This window comes from Podarcis melisellensis (genome assembly GCF_964234715.1).
Source record: "Podarcis melisellensis genome assembly, chromosome: 8".
Classification (NCBI taxonomy): Eukaryota; Metazoa; Chordata; class Lepidosauria; order Squamata; family Lacertidae; genus Podarcis; species Podarcis melisellensis.
The window spans coordinates 56263658-56282274 of NC_138540.1; the positions used below are offsets into that span (position 1 = coordinate 56263658).

The 18617-nt window shown below is 46.3% G+C and overlaps 1 protein-coding gene across 2 annotated transcripts in view; it reads right to left on the reverse strand.

Annotated features, from left to right (window-relative positions):
• Positions 1-17330, reverse strand: part of SLC12A3 (solute carrier family 12 member 3) — a 28208-nt gene extending 10878 nt beyond the window's left edge. For both annotated transcript variants that reach the window (XM_081922693.1, XM_081922692.1), the window contains exons 1-16: positions 16974-17330; positions 14038-14184; positions 13029-13104; positions 12562-12657; positions 11666-11805; positions 10117-10227; positions 9633-9744; positions 8769-8899; positions 7571-7655; positions 6032-6186; positions 4494-4601; positions 3695-3818; positions 3373-3474; positions 1790-1945; positions 1371-1470; positions 720-831 (exon numbers count right to left, since the gene is read on the reverse strand). In XM_081922693.1, coding sequence (XP_081778819.1) covers positions 720-831; positions 1371-1470; positions 1790-1945; positions 3373-3474; positions 3695-3818; positions 4494-4601; positions 6032-6186; positions 7571-7655; positions 8769-8899; positions 9633-9744; positions 10117-10227; positions 11666-11805; positions 12562-12657; positions 13029-13104; positions 14038-14184; positions 16974-17276 — 2058 coding nt within the window. In that variant the 5' untranslated portion in view covers positions 17277-17330. The remainder of the gene's footprint in view (positions 1-719; positions 832-1370; positions 1471-1789; positions 1946-3372; positions 3475-3694; positions 3819-4493; positions 4602-6031; positions 6187-7570; positions 7656-8768; positions 8900-9632; positions 9745-10116; positions 10228-11665; positions 11806-12561; positions 12658-13028; positions 13105-14037; positions 14185-16973) is intronic.
• Between the last annotated feature and the right edge of the window lie 1287 nt (positions 17331-18617).

Below are 18617 nucleotides of genomic sequence, written 5' to 3' on the forward strand. Positions count from 1 at the left end.
CTATCCTTCCAGGGGGAACAAACAGAATCAAATGCAGCTTTCATCATGCTTTTCATGGGGAAACCAGATTTGCTGCGGCCACTCCAGCGTGAACACAGTTGTTTTCTGCTGCGAACACAATGTGTAAAAAAGGCAAGTGCTCCAGTCTCTCCTAAACATCTGGAGATGGGAGTTGAGGGGTGGGGGTTACTGCCAGCTTCCCATTGGGGGCCATTTGGGTGTTCTAGGCATCTGCCTGGTGGGGCTGGTGATGCATAAGCAAGCAGCAGGTTCCACAGGTAGATTGTGTGGTCCAGCAGTAAGTAAATCAAACTGAGGAAGCCAGAGCCATCATTTTGACAGGCTCATGCTGGGATTCTATTGGCTTTTGGGGCCTCCTGATCCCTGCTGAGCCAGAATCTGCAGTACCACCTACAGTGCTGTAGCATAGTTGAGATCAGCCCAACTAGCTTACAAACTGACCTGGAGGTCTGAAGTGGCCCAATCTTGTCACCAAGGTCCCTCCTTTGAGACCATGGGTTCTGTATGCTAGCCTTCACACCTCATGGGTTCACTGTAGGTGGTTGATTCATAGAGAATCAACTGTCTCCAAAAGAGCTGCTAGATGAAACCATTCCTAGCCTGGGGCCTTCAGAAGTATACAATAGACAGGCAGGCAGGCAGGCAGGCAGATGTCCACAACCTGCAAAGTTGATTCTCCTATGGTGATAAATACTCACGATCAACACATTCCCACAAATCATCAGGCTCAAGTTTTTGGTGAAGGTGCCCACAAAGTCCACCAGGGCTGGGCGGAAATTGGGAGGGCCAGTCAGCACCAGGCATTGAGGTCTGAGGGACAAACAATGAGAAGTCATAGGCTGCACTTGGGACCAGATTATCTCTCGGAAGGCCTATTCCCATCTAGTCCTCCAAAGTCGATGTGATTGGTTTGACTGTGCCGGCTGAGGCCTCCTCTGTTGCTCTTCCCACTGTGTGGAATGAGCTCCCTGTGGAGTTCAGACAAGAACCAACAGTGGGGCGCTTTCTCAGGCAGCTGAAGAGCTCCCTGTTTACCCAACTGCATTCCCTGACTGCTGACATCATTTATTTTGAATTGCTTCCCATAAAAAATCCCAAAATAATGTAACAATAAAAACATTACTAAAAAAGCACATTAAAAATAATTTCAAGTCCAATACAGAACATAAGTGTATCAGAAGAGCCTGCTGGTTTAACTGCACTGCATGAAGAAGCAGTCCTGAATTGCCTGACATTCAGCTTTACTGCATGCCCACAGACGAAGATAAAAAAATATTGACCTAAAAGGCTTCTTGGAAAAGGAGGGTCTTCAATAAGCACCAAGAAGAAAGCACTGTACACTTCCTCACCTATAATTCTTAATGTGGTCATCCACCTCGTTGAGTCCCACAGAATAGTTCAGGGCCATGTTGTAGGAACCGGCTTGCACGGATGAGCCCCAGTTCACCCCTAGAGAGAAACAGCCAAGCAGGATCAGAGCATTTATTTTTGCTTAATGGTAGCTGGTGTTCACAGAATCACAGCAGAGTCAGAAGGAATCATAGGTACCCTCTAGTCCAACCTCCTGCATTGTACACATTCCCTTCTGGGCCACATTAGGGGGTTCACATGTCAGTGGTGGGTAGGGCCAGAGGCAAAAGTGGGCAGGACATTAAAAGAGAGAGAGGGGCTTTGGCTGGGAGGGGGCGTGTTGCAGGAAGAGTTCTGAGGGCCAGATGAAGAGACGTTTGCCCATCCCCACCAGGTCCGAGGTTCCCCAGTTACATACCTGGCTTCTTATACAGAACATATCCGAGCAGGAAGACCACAATTCCAATGGCAATGAGGGCAGCCCACCAGGTCAGCAGGAACATGATGACCACGGACACAATGGCTCCAAAGAGAGCCACCCACTTGCTGTAATAATTGAAGGAGGGCCTCCAACCTGGGTGGATGTGACAATGAAAGAGAACCAGAATAATTGGCAATCAAAGCACTGCACACACACTATCTTCTTGTGCAACTGCCTTGCAGATAATACTAATCTGCCATCCCCAAAGATCAATGGATCTTATATTAGGAGAAACATGGGAACTATTTCTTTGCCGTTGGAGTAATTTTATAAAACAGGGCAAAGAACCTAAATACCTTTCATGAGTCTAGATTACTCACACATTCACATTACTATTATCTCATCCAGGGCAACCAACTGATTATTATATCGTTTTTCTCCATGAGGATCTTGGATCAGCTGGTGATAGCAAAGAATGGAAAGTTTCTAGTGACTGTCATTAAAATAAAGGCCCAGAGATGTTCTCTGAGTTTTAAATTGCGTAATTTTTAATTTACTTTGGCCATTTTATTTGCTCAGTTGTGTTAAGAACATAAGAAGATCCTGCTGGATCAGGCTCAAGAGAGCCCATTTAGTCCAGCATCCTGTTCTCACAATGGCAGGATATGAGTGCAACCTGATTTTTTATTATTGTACTTCATACACAAATTTCAATGGTGGGGAGCTGATGCAGATCAATCTCTCAATCTATCCATTCAGCCACATATATTTGATGCACAATACCTTGGGTTAAGAACTTAATTCGTTCTGGAGGTCTGTTCTTAACCTGAAACTGTTCTTAACCTGAGGTACCACTTTAGCTACTGGGGCCTCCTGCTGCTGCTGCCGTGCGATTTCTGTTCTCATCCCGAAGCAAAGTTCTTAACCCAAGGTACTATTTCTGGGTTAGCGGAATCTCTAACCTGAAGCGTCTGTAACCTGAGGTACCACTGTATCTACTATTTAGGACACTGCTGGATAAATTATGTTAGCTTAATGTAAACATGTAATAAAATTTAAATGGGGAGGGGGAGAAACACCCCAATATGGAAAGGCAGCTAGGCTATAGGGATGAACCAAATCAGGCTTCCCAACGTTCAGATTTTGAAGCCCTGCTTGCTCATCACTACACCATCCTGGATGCTGTGGCTGACAATGAGGCCATACACCAACTGAAGGGCTCAGATCCTGCTTCCAGGTGCATGGCCCACAAACCTGTTTGGATCTGCTAGGAACAGCCTCCCAGCTTCAGGACAGTGAGGCTCTGGAAGTGGCCTAGGACCTGACCTGGTGCACTACTTTTGATGCTAAGCACTGTGAGCCAGTGGTGGTATGGTGGTGAGAGTGTCCGACTAGGACCTGGGAGAGCTGGGTTCAAATCCCCACTCAGCCATGAAGCTCATTGGGTGATCTTGGGCCAGTCATTGCCTCTCAGGCTGACCTACCTCACAGGGTTGTGATGAGGAGAACCATGTGTGTCACCTTGAACTCCTTGGAGAACATGATGGATATAGAGTCAATGAATAAATAGCATCCCTTACCTGGGGAGTTGGTAATGGACGCATGGAAGCAGCTGAAGTTTATGAGTGCATAGGAACACAAGAAGAAATTGGAGATGATGGGGGCAATGGCATTCAGTTCAGCTGCAGGGATAGGAGAGATAAGGTGGGAGGTTCCGTTCGTTTGCGCAAATTATTCAGAGCACAGAATCAGGTGTTTGTAGGGTAGTTGTTATTTATTAAGTCATAACATTGGGGACTTTCAACACAGAATTAAAGACCCTCCTATTGCCATTGTTTGCCCCACCCTGAGTTGAATCAGACTCTGCCCCTCCCCTACTTCATGACCCACTGAATTACTTACCAATAAGAATGAAGCAAATCGCAATGACGTACGTCAGCATGTAACCCCTGATAGGTTCGTTGTTTTTTCCATAACCCTTCCCAAAAAAGCCAATGGCGGGGTAGAGCTGGTCCTTACAAAGGCACTGTTGGGGAGATGCAAAATGGCTATTCATGACAAGGTTTTGAGCCATCAGGAACATGCCCAGAAATGTCAAGGTTTAAACTGGAGGCAGTTCTCCAGTGTCCTTAACATCCTGAGGTTAGTGGGGCGATGACTGGATAAGGGGGCTTCTCAGTGGTGGCACTGGAATTATGGAATTCCATTCCTAAACACATGTACCTGGCACACTCATCAATGTCTTTTAGTTATCAGGTGAAATAATTGCTGTTCTCTCAGACTTTTCATGAAATTTAGCTTTCATTTTGTTTGAGTAGCTTCTGGTTTGGTATGTATCCATTTTGGGGGGCCCTGCTGCTGTTTTCTTTCTAATTAATTTTCTTCTCTAAATAAATTTTATTTGATACAAGTGTCAATAGTCCACATAAAATCTATCTTTGTAGAAGATAAAATACATATATCACAATCTAATCTCACAGTCAACTTCAGAGCATCCCAAGGAAGATGTGGAGTCATCTTCTTTTACTGATGGGGGAAATAAGGCTGGTGGTTTTTCATACTTTGTGGACAGTTGTGGTCATTTGTATTCAGATTCAGAGCACATTCCTGCAGGTTCAAGCTCAGCCCCAAAGCAATCTGTTGTCTAGCTTTTGGTTGGGAGGGGAATCCAAATTTCCTGGTTAGTTGCCCTGTCTCTCACCTGGAAGACTTTGGGGGCTGACACAAGGCAGGCCAGAGCAGAGGAGAGGGTGGCCCCAAAGATCCCAGCTGTGATTAGTGGTGCAAAGCCAGACACCATGCTCATACTCTGCAAGGAAACACAACGGATCACATATGCACTGTGCATGATGCAGAGCAGCAGCCTGGACTTCAAAAACTCAGAGAGACCAGTCCAATCTATCTGTACAGCAGCCCAGGCCCCAGGGTCACAGCCAGCCCTGAGGCACAGCCCAAACCTAGGTCATGGCCTGTGGAGTCCAAGACACCCCAGAGCAGCCCCTGAAGCCCCTGAAGTCTGTCTCCTCTAAGCCTACCCCCCCCCCGAGGAACCAATCCCCTCCACACCAGTGACCCATGTTCCCAGCTTGCCATATCAGTGCATGTGATGCACACAAAATGACTTATTAGAAAGGAGGATACTCCAGTCCAAAGACTAGCCTCTTTCAAACCTTCAGATCCGGCCCCCAGAAACACAAAACCCACCACTGGTTCATTCGCCAATGTGATCAGAGCAAGGGCTCTCGCTTGGAACTGTCCTTGGTGCTGCAACTACCAACCTGTGTGGTCCCCCATGGGCTCTGTCAAAACCAGGAGAGGACACCTTGGCCTCTTCTCACAGGCCAGCATGGGTGTGTGTGTGTGTGTGTGTGTGTGTGTGTGTGTACCACTTGACACTTGTCATGGCCCCCACCCAATCAGGGGTCCCGCTCTTGAGCCTCTTTGCTGTTACTGCCTTGCCATTGGAAGTTATTAAACAGAGTTTGGATGGCCATCTGTCAAGGATTCTCTGGATGTGGTTTCTGGATTGCAGAGGGTTGGACTAGATTCCCATGGGGTCTCTTCCATCTCTGTGGTTCTGTGATTCTAGGGTTCTTCTCCCTACATGTGGGCCCTGATCAGAGCAAGGAGGAGAAGCATCCCCCACTTTCCACAACCTCTCAGGAGTTCAGCCTGGGTCCCCACGGGAAGTGGGGAAGGGGATGGGCACTGGTGGAATGAGCAAGAGCCAATCAGAGAGGGCAACTTCCACAAGCCTCTTCCCAAATCTGAAGTTAGGGAGCTCAGCTGCTCATGGCCACTAGGTTATCAAATACTGAGCTTCATGGGCTAATATAAGGCAGAATGATGGATTATTCAGCGATTCCTGCTGGGTCTAGGCACTAAACCAGCCTCCCTGCATTGTGCCTCCCCATTTTTGAAGGCAGCTGGCTTTGTCCCCAACCCAGTCTGGAGATCTATTCACAGCAGAGAAGCCATCAGTAGTCATGGAAGCATAAAACTGTAGAGTTGGAAGGGACCCAAACTATTCCTGCAATGCAGGAATCATAGCTAAGTGATGGACCCAGCCATCATGCCCATGGTTGATCAGAGATTGCAACCCATCTGGTAGGGTTGGATCCTGGGCTGCAATAGATTTATATGGAAGAAGGCAGTGTCTTTGTCCCTCTTCCAAGTATCCCCAAGGCCCAGGTGTCAAATAAGAAACATCCTTCCCCATGGCAGTATGGCTGATAATACCTGGTAAAAATTGATAAGCCCAAAGTTACAGGTGTGGCTCTGAGCACACTCCGTGAAATTCCAGCCCAAGTTGCAAGCGATCCCTTCACAGCCCTCAGAGCCAACAGAGACGGTGTCGTTCACGTTTCCAGAGGCATCCCGGACCACACACGCCCCTAAGAAAGGGACCATGATAATTTAGCATCATTTCTGACAGTTTTCGTCCACAACGTGGGCTCTTAATTTCAAAGACCCATGAGCCACTCTGAGCAGAGGGGGGCAAAAATCAGGCTGCTTGGATCTACTTTGTTTTTCTCACCAGAGGCCCAAACCAGTTAGAGACCTTGGCAAATTAAGCCATGTATAAATCCTGTTAAATAAACCATATAATGTTCATTCCACATTTGCAAGGATTCAGTCCTTCAGGCCATCTGTGCCTACACTTTGGAATTCTCTGCCCTTTGGTGCTGGGCATGTTCCTTCGCTGCTCTCTTTTTGACAATGGCTGAAATTTTTCTTTTTCTTTAACCAAGCCTACTCAGATATGTAAATTTGGCATGCATTTTAATATGCAATTTTATTTTATCATGTATATTTTTAAAGCTGCTGATTATATTTTGAAATGTTTTAAATATCTGATTTTATCAGTAATTTTCACATCCAGCTAAGTTCTATCCAGAGCAGACCCATTGAAATTAGTTAATTCTGTTTAATAATAATAATAATAATAATAATAATAATAATAATAATAATAAATATATTATTTATACCCCACCCATCCGGCTGGGTTTCCCCAGCCACTCTCGGAAGCTACCAACGGAATATTAATAACATGATAAAACATCAAACATTAAAAACAACTTTAACTTTTGTAGGTTTACTCTGAGTAGGACTACCTGTACCCCTTGTAAACTGCTCACTGGTCTTGACAATTAAATGCTTTACGAATCCTACAGAATAAATAGGTAAAGCCCACCAACCAGAATCAGGTGGACAGCAGTAGCTCAGGAAATACACCTTGAATTAAGAAGACATAATGCTCCTGAGCCCATACTCAGTCCAAAAACATCCAGGGGCAGCATCTTGGCTTTCTCTGCTTCTCTTGATGATGATGATGATGATGATGATGATGATGATGATGATGATTATTATTATTAATAATAATAATAATTTATACCCCATCCATCTGGCTGGGTTTCCCCAGCCACAGGGCGGCTTCCAACAAAATATTAAAATACAATAGTCTGTCAAACATTAAAAGCTTCCCTAAACAGGGCTGCCTTCAGATGTCTTCTAAAAGTCTGGTAATTGTTTTTCTCTTTGACATCTGGTGGGAGGGTGTTCCTGTAACTTGGCTTCTCTCAGTGAGGGAACCACCAGAAGGCCCTCAGCGCTGGACCTCAGTGTCTGGGCAGAATGATGGGGGTGGAGACGCTCCTTCAGGTATACCGGGCAGAGGCCATTTAGGGCTTCAAAGGTCAGCACCAACACTTTGCATTGTGCTCAGAAACGTACTACATTTACCTTGCTGATTACGATTAATGCCTGACCATTACCTACCAATAGTCGCAGATATAATCAGATATGACACAGTCGTCCAGAAAATAGCCATGAGGGTCCCTTTAGGAATTGCCACAGCAGGATCCTACCCAACAGAATAAATGAGATTTAGGAAAATGTCTTCCATAGGCACCACCGCATTAACCAGTAATTGTGATACTACTAAGGGCTCACCAACCTCGCCTGCCCCACCCTGTTGCCAACCCATTTACACCTCACCCAAACCTCTCCAGCTCCTTCAACTTCTCCCTTTTGCTCACCTGTGCCTCTCCATCACTCACCTGCCTGCCTGGGCCACTGGCTCACTCACTTAAGGCTTACCCACACTTTACCTTTCCTCTGTGCTTTCCAGGCAGAGCCCATGCTTCAAAGCTCCATTTTCCAAGCACTGGTTTTCTTCATCTTTTGCTTTGGAGCTTTCCTGGTGAAAACCTGCTCTTTTAACACTGAACAGGAGCAAATGGCAATCTGAAGAAAACCTGCACTTCAGGGCGGAAAAAAAAGGGGCGCTAGGACATGGAGCTTTAAAGTGTGGACCTGTGCGAGGCAAAAGCTAAGTGTGAATGAGTCCCCACTCTGCCTGTCTGCCTTCTCACTTGTTCCTCCTGCTTGCCTGTGGCTGCAGTGAGGTTTCATGGAGGTGGGAATGTGCCCCAGAGAGTGGTTTGCCAAACTGCTCTCTGAAGCAAATCCCCACTCAGTTAAACAGCTCACCCAGGTCGTCTGCCACTCATGCTCCTTGCTCGCTTGCTTGCTTTCTTGCCTGCTGTTCTGTTGTCATCCTGGAGTTTGTGTTTGGTAAACTGCAGCGTTATGACACCTTACATTTATATGTATATAGGAACACACAAACACACACATAGTTTTGTATAGAACTGCACAGGCCTCTTCCAAATGAAACATGGGTGGAAGGAAAGAAGAGTCAACTTATACGCAACTTTTCATGCTTAGCTGTAACAAGTCACCCCTCATTGAAAGAGAGAGAGAGAGAAATATATTTATGTAATGAAAGACTTGTCCCTCTGCATCCCCAACAGGCTATATGTAGAAAGAGGCTGGAATGGGACACACCAAACCCTCTGCCCCAATACCCAGAATTTCTCGCAGCATTGCTCTGGACCATGTTTCCAAAAGGAGGCTGCTGACTCCAGCATCCCACCTCCTGCCCCCCTGGGCTTCAGCAGCCAGACCCGCCTACCTTCAAATCACCTGAAATGTTGGCTCCTGCCAAGATGCCAGTGGCTGATGGGAAAAAGATGGAAAACAAACCAAAGAAACTGCCATCAGGCCCGCGCCAGTTTGGCACAAAGTTCTGCGCAAAGATGTCCGCTGGAAAAGAGAAGGTTTTGTCATGTGTGTGTTTGTGTATGCAAACTTTACACCTGACGATCAACCCAATGAGTTGGGAGAGGGCAATTTCCATCTCCCTCAGGGCACTGGACTGGGTGGAGAGATGTAAACCTGTATGGTCACTCCAACACCATCTCAACTTATTTATTATTATTATTCTACCACAGCTACCGGAACTTTAATCTGACCCAGCTGGGCTCGTCATATTTTGAGGATTGAATGCACTCCTTGAGCAAGAGAACCAAACTCAAATGTTCCTGTTGTTATTATTTAAAACAGATCTAATTTAGCTTGTTGACTTGCTAGTCACAAACACAACTTCAGCCCTATTATTTATTTATTTATTTATTTATTTATTTATTTAGAGCTACTTTACATGCTGTTTAAACACCAGAATAGGGAGGTATCTTACACTGAGTTGGACCATTGGTCCATCTAGGTCAATGTTGTCTACATGGACTGGCAGGGTCTCTCTAGAATTTCAGGCAGGCAGTCTTTCCCAGGACCACCTGGAAATGCCAGCATCTTACCCCTGTAACCGAAATGGAACTCAGGACTTTCCACATGTAAAACAGATGCCCTCATGCTGGGTTATGGCCCTTCGGCATCATTTCCAACCACCAATGCTTCCTTACACCAACTTAATTCTTCTGGAGTACTTCAGTTCATGAACAGTCCTCTCTTCCCTCAGCCACTCATGCCAGCATCTTACCCCTGTAACCGAAGAATCCTTTGGCTTGTTTCTCCTCACTGGCTGGAATGATGGTTCCCACAATGTAGTTTACAAAGGAGATCATGATGACAAAGAAGAAAAGAACCTGTGCCTGCAAAGACCAAGCAAATCCATTGTGACAATGACAACCCTATTGGGAACTGAGTGTCCCCGTACTAGGTACCTTTCAACACAAGGAGCACCTCATGTTGGAGACCATCTTCAGGCTGTGTGTTTGGTCTTTTAAGAGACCCTGGTTCTCCAAAAGGGGAGGAGCTTAATAGAGGCGAGCTGGAGGCAGAGACTCCCAAGACCTCAATCTACTCCCAGCCCCTTGGAGCTCTCCGTAGTGCTGGGATCACTGACCTGCCTTGCCCCATGGGTTGCTCCTCATGACCAGAATAGGGCTCTCTCCCCATTAGCCGCACCTGCCCCTGCCCCAGGCCTTCTAAAAGAACAAACATGTACATAATGAAGCTCTTACCTTGGCTTCCCACTCCATCCCAGCCAAAGAAATGCCAAGCAAAATAGTCACTGTGATGACCCCAATGATGCGAATGTCATTTGTGGGATCAACCATGGTAGAGTTGTGCTCCTTGGGCAGAAAAAACACCAACAGTCAGTGCTCACAGGGCGCATCAGAATGAGTGCACTGGGGACTCAAGGCAAAATCTGGGAAAGGGGGTGATGCAGAGAAGTCCACAGGGTTGGAAAGGGGCCGTAGTTCAGCAGCAGAAAAGGTACTTTGTAGGCAGAAGGCTTTAGATTCAATCTCTGGCATCTCCACTTCGGGATGCCCTTCCCTCTGCCATGCATGAAGCATCATCCATCACTTGCTCCAGACGTCTTGCAAAGACATACCTTTTTGCCCAGGCTTTCCTTGACTCATAAGATCAGAAACTGTTATTACTGGATTCCTGCTGTTATACGTATTTATGCTACTGTTTCACTTGTATATTGCACCTCTGTTTTCGCGATCCTGTTTTCTCGATATTAAGTCATTTAGAAATTGTTTAAAGTAAATAACTAAATGTCACCTAAAAGTGCCAGAAATCTGGAAGAGGCAATGCCAGAGCAGAAGGAACATGACTCAATTATATGCTTATGCCTTCTTAGTGGTGGTGACCTGGTTGCGGAATGTCCACCTGAGAGAAGCTAGCTTGGCACCTTCTTTATGGTATTTTCTGTGCCAAGTAAAGACCTTTTCGTTCAACTGGTTATTATTATTATTTTTAAATGTGTTTTTTAAAAAACACAAACTGCTGGACCCCAACTCCCATCAGCCCCAGTCAGCATAGGCAATGGTCGGAGATGAAAGGAGTTGTGATATGACAGCTTCCCATCTGCAGAAAAAAGCTTGTATTTAGAATCGGAAGATCTTTGGTTAAAAGATCAGTGCCGACTAATCTACCCCCAAATGCAAGAGTGCTCAAGACTTCACACAGCTGTGTAATTTTGCCCCCAATAATTGGCTCAGAGTGGGATTTGAATCCTTGGCCTGAAAATCAATCCTTTTTAGCTGCAATGCCTGGACACAGTTAAAGAAGTTATTATTTGAGGACCATTTTAATGTAAAAATAGGTAGAATCTCCTGGGCTGTTCTGATTCAACCTATAAAATCTGTTGCCAACCTTTCATGGTCTGGGGAAACTCCTAGACTCTATCAGTGGCGCACAGTGCCTGTTTTCAGCTCTGGATGTTCCTGGGGCAGCCTGCTCACACAGATCTATGGGCCAGTAACCTATTGCTTAGAGCCTTAGACTATGGCATTGTGCTCTATGTGCAGCTATCCTTATTTATTTTATTATTGCATTTAAACTGTGCCTTTCCACCATGGTTCTCCCCCTCCTCATTTTTAATCTTCACAACAACCCAGTGGGCTTCATGGCTGATTGAGGATTCAAACTCTGGTGAACCAAGTCCTGCTCCAACACTCTAACCACTGCACCAGGCTTCCTCTTGCTGTCCTTGATGTGGTTCAAAGATTGCAGAGATTCCCCCATAGCCTGGTGGCAGCAGTTGCCCCGGCTTACCTGCATCAGGTCCCGCACAGTCTCTGCAAAGCCCACCGTGTGCATGGCCACGGCCACCGCATTGGCAAAGGCAAAGATGAGGCCAATGGAGCCTCCCAGCTCAGGCCCAAGGCTTCGTGAAATAAGGAAGTAAGTCCCACCTGAGATATAGGTACACAAGGATCATCACAAAGGCTTGTATAGCTCACCTACTGCAAATTATATATTTGATCTTATTGCATTGCTATCCCACTTTCCCCTCCAAGAATCTCAAGGTGGCATGCAAACTGGTTCTCCTCTTCCTCATATAATCCCCACAACAACCCTGTGAGGTAGGTGAGGCTGGCTGGCTCAAGGTCACCCGGTGACCTTCATGGACCAGGTGGGAATTTGAACCCTAGTCTCTCATGACCTAGTCCAGCATCCTAACTGCTGCACCACACTGGTACCCAGGAATTGGGCAGGCATAGAATCATAGAATTGTAGAGTTGGAAGGGACCCAAATGGTCATCTAGTTCTGGGCCCCTGCTCAGATCCCTCCTCCTGGGAGCGGTTTGGTGGGATTTGAAGCTGCCAATGAGAAATGGCAAAAAATGGTGGACCCCCTGGATCTGTCAGTCTCTTGAGTGGAGAACCTTCCTAGGTGGCAAAGTCATTTTGTCCACCTCTGCAAATGCCTCCCACTCCTCTTGAGCCTCAGCCATGCCAGCAATGGGTCCCACCACCACCCACCCTTCCTTGAGGAAGTCTCATCTGGTTCTGATAGATGATGCTGGTGGGACATGGTTTGTCTGTTTGTTTTAAAAAATGATGAGACTTGTCTATGTGAAGTAGAGGTTCAATGTGTACACACACACTTGCCAACCCAACCCATGCAACTTTGTCAATATTTCTACAGGTGATGTGCAAAACGCTACCTGATTTAACTTTGCCATTGGTGGAGATGGCTGAGATGGACAGCCCTGTGACGGTGGTCACTGTCACAGAAAGCAGGATGATCACCCAAGTCAGTGCTGTGAAGAAAAGCAGTTGTTTTGAATTATACTACTTAGACATTAAGGCCATGGTTGGATTCCCACAGAGGGGTTCCACAACTTGGGAGCTCTCAATGAAAATGTCCTCTATTGGGCTGCCACCTCTCCAACTGCTGAGGCTGGAAGTGTGGATAAGCCGTCATGTATATACCAAGATATGTTTGCTTTCGTAGATTTTCACGGGTACAGGAATGCAGGTTTTGGTGTCCTCGGGTGTCTTCCCGTGTAAAAGTTGGGGTGTCTAGGCGACGTTTCGACGAGGTCTCACTCGTCATCTTCAGGCTGGTGCTTTCGGCTTCTTGTTACTGGAACAGAGCCTCAACCATGCAGTTAGATTCAACAGGACTTACCTATTCCAGCTTGTGCAGTGATCCAAGGCAGCCGCAGGTACAGAATGACACCCCAGATATTAAGCATGCAACGGATCTGGAAAGTTATGGGAGCAGCAATTGGTAACTGAGAATAACTGAAGCATGTAGGCACCTCAGGGCCGGTGAAGAGGACCAGAGACCTAGTCATTTAAAACCTGTGAGCCAGTGCCCTGACACCTCTGGGTCTGCTTATAGCATCGGAAGAACAATATGGTCAAGTCTTCCCTGGACTGTACCATTTCAGACTGAAGGGTGTGCATGTGCAGGTGGGTGCACATGTTTAAATATTTCCTTCTTTTAAAAGATACCTAGTGCCTGAAGTGCACTAGTCTGAAAAGGAGCATTGGGACCCCTGGCATAAGCGACGAGATCTGTCTGGTAAAGGAATATGTCACAAGGGGTGTCTGGAAGGAAGACAGTTCCCTGCACCTTGCCTTGTCTCTCCATCGCAGTTTGTGGCCTGGCAATTCAGCTGTGACTCCTCCATCGTAGGCGGTTGCTCTAGGTGACCCTTGGGGTCCCTTCCAACTCTACAGTTCTGTGATTCCATGAACCCCCTTTGCAATTCACCCAAGAGAACTCTTGGGTGATAGGTTGATACCATGATTTATAGCAAGGAGTAGCAAGGCTTTTTTCAGACTGAGGGCCATACTCCTACCTGTGCAGCCTTCCAAGGGGCCACCTGTCATTGGTGGGCGGGGCCAGAGGCAAGAGCAGGCAGAGCAACAAATGCACTTTCTACCTTTGTATAGTAGCCTAGCTTCTCCACACTCATATGCTTCTCTCTCTCCTCCATCCAGACAACTCAGGGGCATGATCACTCAGAAGCTGGCTGAAATAAAGTGGGGTTCCCTTAAAAACCAGTAGAGAGGGGGCCATACATATCTCCCTGGGAAGAGAATTCCAAAGGGATGGAGCCACTACAGAAAAGGCCCTGGCCCAGGACATCCTTTAAGCCAGGAGTGGGGAACTAAGTAACGGTACTCACCATCACCCCCTTAACCCACCCAAAACGGACAGGTTCCTCCTGAGGCTTCGCATCCCCCTCACCAGCCTCCTCCTCAGTTCCTTCTTCGGGAAATATGATGTCCCTGTGGAGCTCGTACGCTGGCGGGTGGAGATGGCTACTTTCTTGCTGGAACAAAACAACAACAACTGATGGCAATCAGACTGCAAAATTGGGGGCAGGAGGAAAGTGAGAAAAGTTATGGGATAAGGAGACACCTGAGGTACAGAACATCCTGTCTCAGCCAGCAAGGACAATGCAGAGGTCATCAGAACTGGGTGGCTGAGGAGTATGGCTCTATTGGGACATAGTGGACAGTCTGGCCATGACCTGGTTGTGTCAAGAACCCAAATGGCTGCTGCATGAACTGGCTTTGCCCTGCTGGTGCAGAATGAGGCCCACTCCAGGGTTGAGGGGGACCTGGGAAAATGACCCTCTCTGGGTTCCCTCTTCTACATCAGGGGCAGGGAAACCTTTTCAGCCTGAGGGCCATTGGCAACCTTCTGAGGGCCATTGGGGGGCAGGTTCAAAGGGGAAAGTGGGCGGAACAACAAATGAAACATTTCTCTTTGTGCCACAGGTTGGTTCTACAAACCTTTATCTATCCACCATCCAGACAAGTGAGAAGGCATTATTAGAGTCCAGCTTAGGATGTGATACAGGGCCAGTGAGGGACATGGCCTGGGGAGTGTTCCAAGAACCAGGTAGAGAGGCCTGGAGGGCCACATTTGTCCCCTCAGCATGAAGTTCTCCTGCCCTGTCCTACATTAGTGAACCCTGGTAGGCTGTGTTACAGCAGGGTTCCAAGACCTTGGCATCTGAATCTAGCCACCATTTTTCTTTCCCACAATGCCCCTGATGTGGAACTTCTCCATTGTGGGAAATTATTATTGTTGTTATTTTACTAGACCAGCCACCTGGTCCTGCTCAGGACACCAGGCTTAATGCTGACACTCACCCTGGTTAAAAAAGCTGGTTCAGTTTCTTGCACCAGCCTGAAAGCATGTTAAAACCTCCCACAAGTCTCAGCCCTGCCTGGTGGCCCCAACTCTTCTTAGCTATGGCTCCTCTCAGCTCCTGCCAGAACATCTGTGGTCCAAAACATATTAAGGGCACCAGGCTGGGTGGCATAGAAAATATGATGCCACATTAAACCAGCTAGTCTTTTAAGGGGTCACAAGGCTCTGGGACATCCACTGCACCTCTAGGAGATTAGCCATGAAAAATACATATTGACACTGGGGGAGGAAAGTTCTCTGCACATGCTCAGAGGCATCACCCTCTTTCTTATGTGCACAGATTTAATCTGATATTGAAAACAGATGCCAAGGATTCTCCACAATCTTGCTCTTTTGAACCTACTGGATGATCAAAATGCAATTTTCCAATCTATGGAATACTTTGACCCAGAGCCAAAGACCTTTAGGACTTAAACCTCTTGTTGTGGCACAGGAATATGGATACTCTGCCTGCAGCAGAGAAAATAACACACAAATTATGCATTTCTAAGGATAAGGAAGACGCAGAACATTTCTACACTGTTTGGCGGGATCTCATTGCTTTTGTGTCAAATTCAGGTATACAAAACTCTCTTCCCCCACCAAATTGCGCTTTCTTGATGCGTTCTTCTGCTTTTATTTTTTTCTAATTATCTGTTCTCTTGTTTATTTTGGAAATGCAACCTCCTGCTCTTCTGTTTTGTAACTGATTATTTTTTGTTTATGCTGTTGATTTTATATTTTAAAAAACTTTGTTTGAAGAAAAAGAAAATAGAAGTTGGATCTGTGCCCTGAGAATCCCCCACTCCCGCCTTCTCAAATGAATGTGTGATCAGACTGTCAGGCGAAAAACTCGATCCAAGCGTGCGGATGTCAAAAGGGCACAAAGATGGGGCTATTTTCATGCCACTTCTCTATATTCATGTTTTAAAATGCAATGAGCAAAATAGCTCTATAATCTTATTTTTATTTTATTATTTTTTTAAAATATACATGGCTCTTGGCCAGTATTGCTTATTTCCATAAGAGCTTGTGGGGAAAGGCAGAAAAAAGAAATCAGAGTTGCTAAAGACCTCAAGAAAGAGTCCCCCAGAGAAGAGACATTCTGAGCTACCCATCCTCAACCACTGTTGAGGTTAGCTCAATTGGTTACAGTGTGGAGCTGATAAGAACAACGTTGTGGGTTTGATCCCATATGGGCCACCTGCATATTCCTACATGGCAGAGCTTGGACTAGATGAACCTTGGGATACTTTACAATTCAATGATTCTGTGATCCAAGTAATGCAGATCAGGAAAAGTGTCCAAAGACCAACGAGGTTTTCTTCCAGCTGGGAACGAATGTGGGGCAAGATTCAATGCTTTGTCCCCCTGGCTCAAGACCTGATGGAGATTGTGATCAGGCAGGGACAGAGCTGTAAAGAACAGCAGTTAGAGCACCTGCTTTGCATGCAAAAGGTCCCAAGAGGAATCCCTGGTGGCAGGAGAGACCCCTGACTAAGCTGGATATACTGAGATAGATACACTAAAGCCTCAGCGCCTAGGACTTGCCGATTGAAAGGTCGGCGGTTCGAATCCCTGCAGCGGGGTGCGCTCCCGCTGCTTGGTCCCAGTGCCTGCCAACCTAGCAGTTCGAAAGCACCTCCGGGTGCAAGTAGATAAATAGGGACCGCTTACCAGCGGGAAGGTAAACGGTGTTTCCGTGCTCTGGCTTGCCAGAGCAGCGATGTCACGCTGGCCACGTGACCCGGAAGTGTCTTCGGACAGCGCTGGCCCCTGGCCTCTTAAGTGAGATGGGCGCACAACCCCAGAGTCTGTCAAGACTGGCCCGTACGGGCAGGGGTACCTTTACCTTTACCTTTCCTATGTCCATGACTCTGTGCAACAGACATTCTGTGAACCAAACTGGCTTCAATTTACCTTGAGGAATGAGTGTAGATCAGACAAGGTAGGTCTGGTCTTCTTGGCTTCACCGGAGACTTTTGTGTTGGCATAGTTTTCGTAAGTGGGGACAACTTCGATGGTGTTGTAGCCAAAGGTCCGCATGTAGAAAGTGTTGTTGTGGGTGAGATGGTTGGCTTGGGCAGCGTCGTAGGCAACCGTGTCCCCCTGGCCATAGTGAGGCCTGCCTCTGTCCTCGGTGCTGATCAGGGTGCTGATGGTGAACCTGCCGTTGGAGTTTGCCGGGTCGGCAGTCCGCTCCATCACCTGCGATTCAGCCATTTCATGGCCCTCTGCTCTTCGTTTTGCCTCTCCTTCAACTCACAGGCAAGGGATGGCGCAGATTTTGAGCATCTACTGCAACATCTAGGGGGGCATGGAAACTTTATACCCCGCGAAACCAGAAAAAACTGGCCGACCTGCTGCTCAGTTAACTCTTAACAGAGGGAAGTAATTGGCTCAAACCATCCTGAGCTGGTTGTTGAAAAGAGTAGCCTGGAGGGATTGCTAAAGACTTGCTCGCCAACTCGCGTTCTAGATCAAGTCTATGATAACAGATTTTGAATTAAGTCCTGAGGACATATCAGCTAAAAATACAGTATTGGTGGGATGCTGGAATGGAGATACTTTTCTGATTCATTCTGTTTGGGTACATTGTGTTTCCTTTATAATTGGGTCAGGCAAGGCATGTCCTTGGAGGAAGGAGAAGAGGGTCTCTTCCAGTTGACCTCCTGGCTGAGTGTTCATCCTGATTTGCTTGCACAAAGCTTACCATGGAGGCTTATAAAGCATTTGCCCTGATTTGTTTGCAGGGAAGTTATACAGCAATGGACACTTATCCTGATTTCTTTCCATGGAGGTTATATGTCTTCCTGTCAATTGACCATTATCTCACTTTTTTGGGGGGGCATTTCCCCATCACTTTCCTAATCACAAATGTCCATTTTTAAAAGGGGTTGTTGTGGCAAAGCTCTTAAATTCACTTTATGCCACAGATAGAAGAGTCACGGACCCATTTCATTGCAAATTATTGGACTGCAGATGGAAAGGAAGTGTCATAAGGCAGATAAGATCAGAACAGCCATGCAATGATTCTTACCAAAGGAGATGCAGAAATCCTTAGATCTTGCAACATTAATATAAGAAAAGATTAATGGAAGGAAAGAAACAATGAACAACAAAATGATCTTTATTTGTTCGCTATTGAAATGTTTAATAAAAACACAATTAACATGAAAAGTTTCAGCAACATTTTAATATTGTGATATGATTAACTCTAATAAAGAACAAGTGAGCTAGAAAAGTCAGTTTCATTGTTGCCTGGTGGATTGGGCCTGGAGTGGAGAGACCTGGGTTCAGATCCCTACTCAGCCATTAAGTAGGCTGGGTGACCATGTACTGGCTACCGTTTCTCAGCCTAATTTACCTCACAGGGCTGTTGTGAAGATACAAGGAATTAAATGCATACACATTGTGCTCAGTTCCTTCAAGAAATGGTAGGAAAATATAATAAATAAAACAAATTACAATTTTCAAATGCCCCCTTTTACATCTAACAATGGATTTTAAAAAGAGAATTAAAATAAACAGCTGATATGAAAGGAAATATAACAAGTACATTTT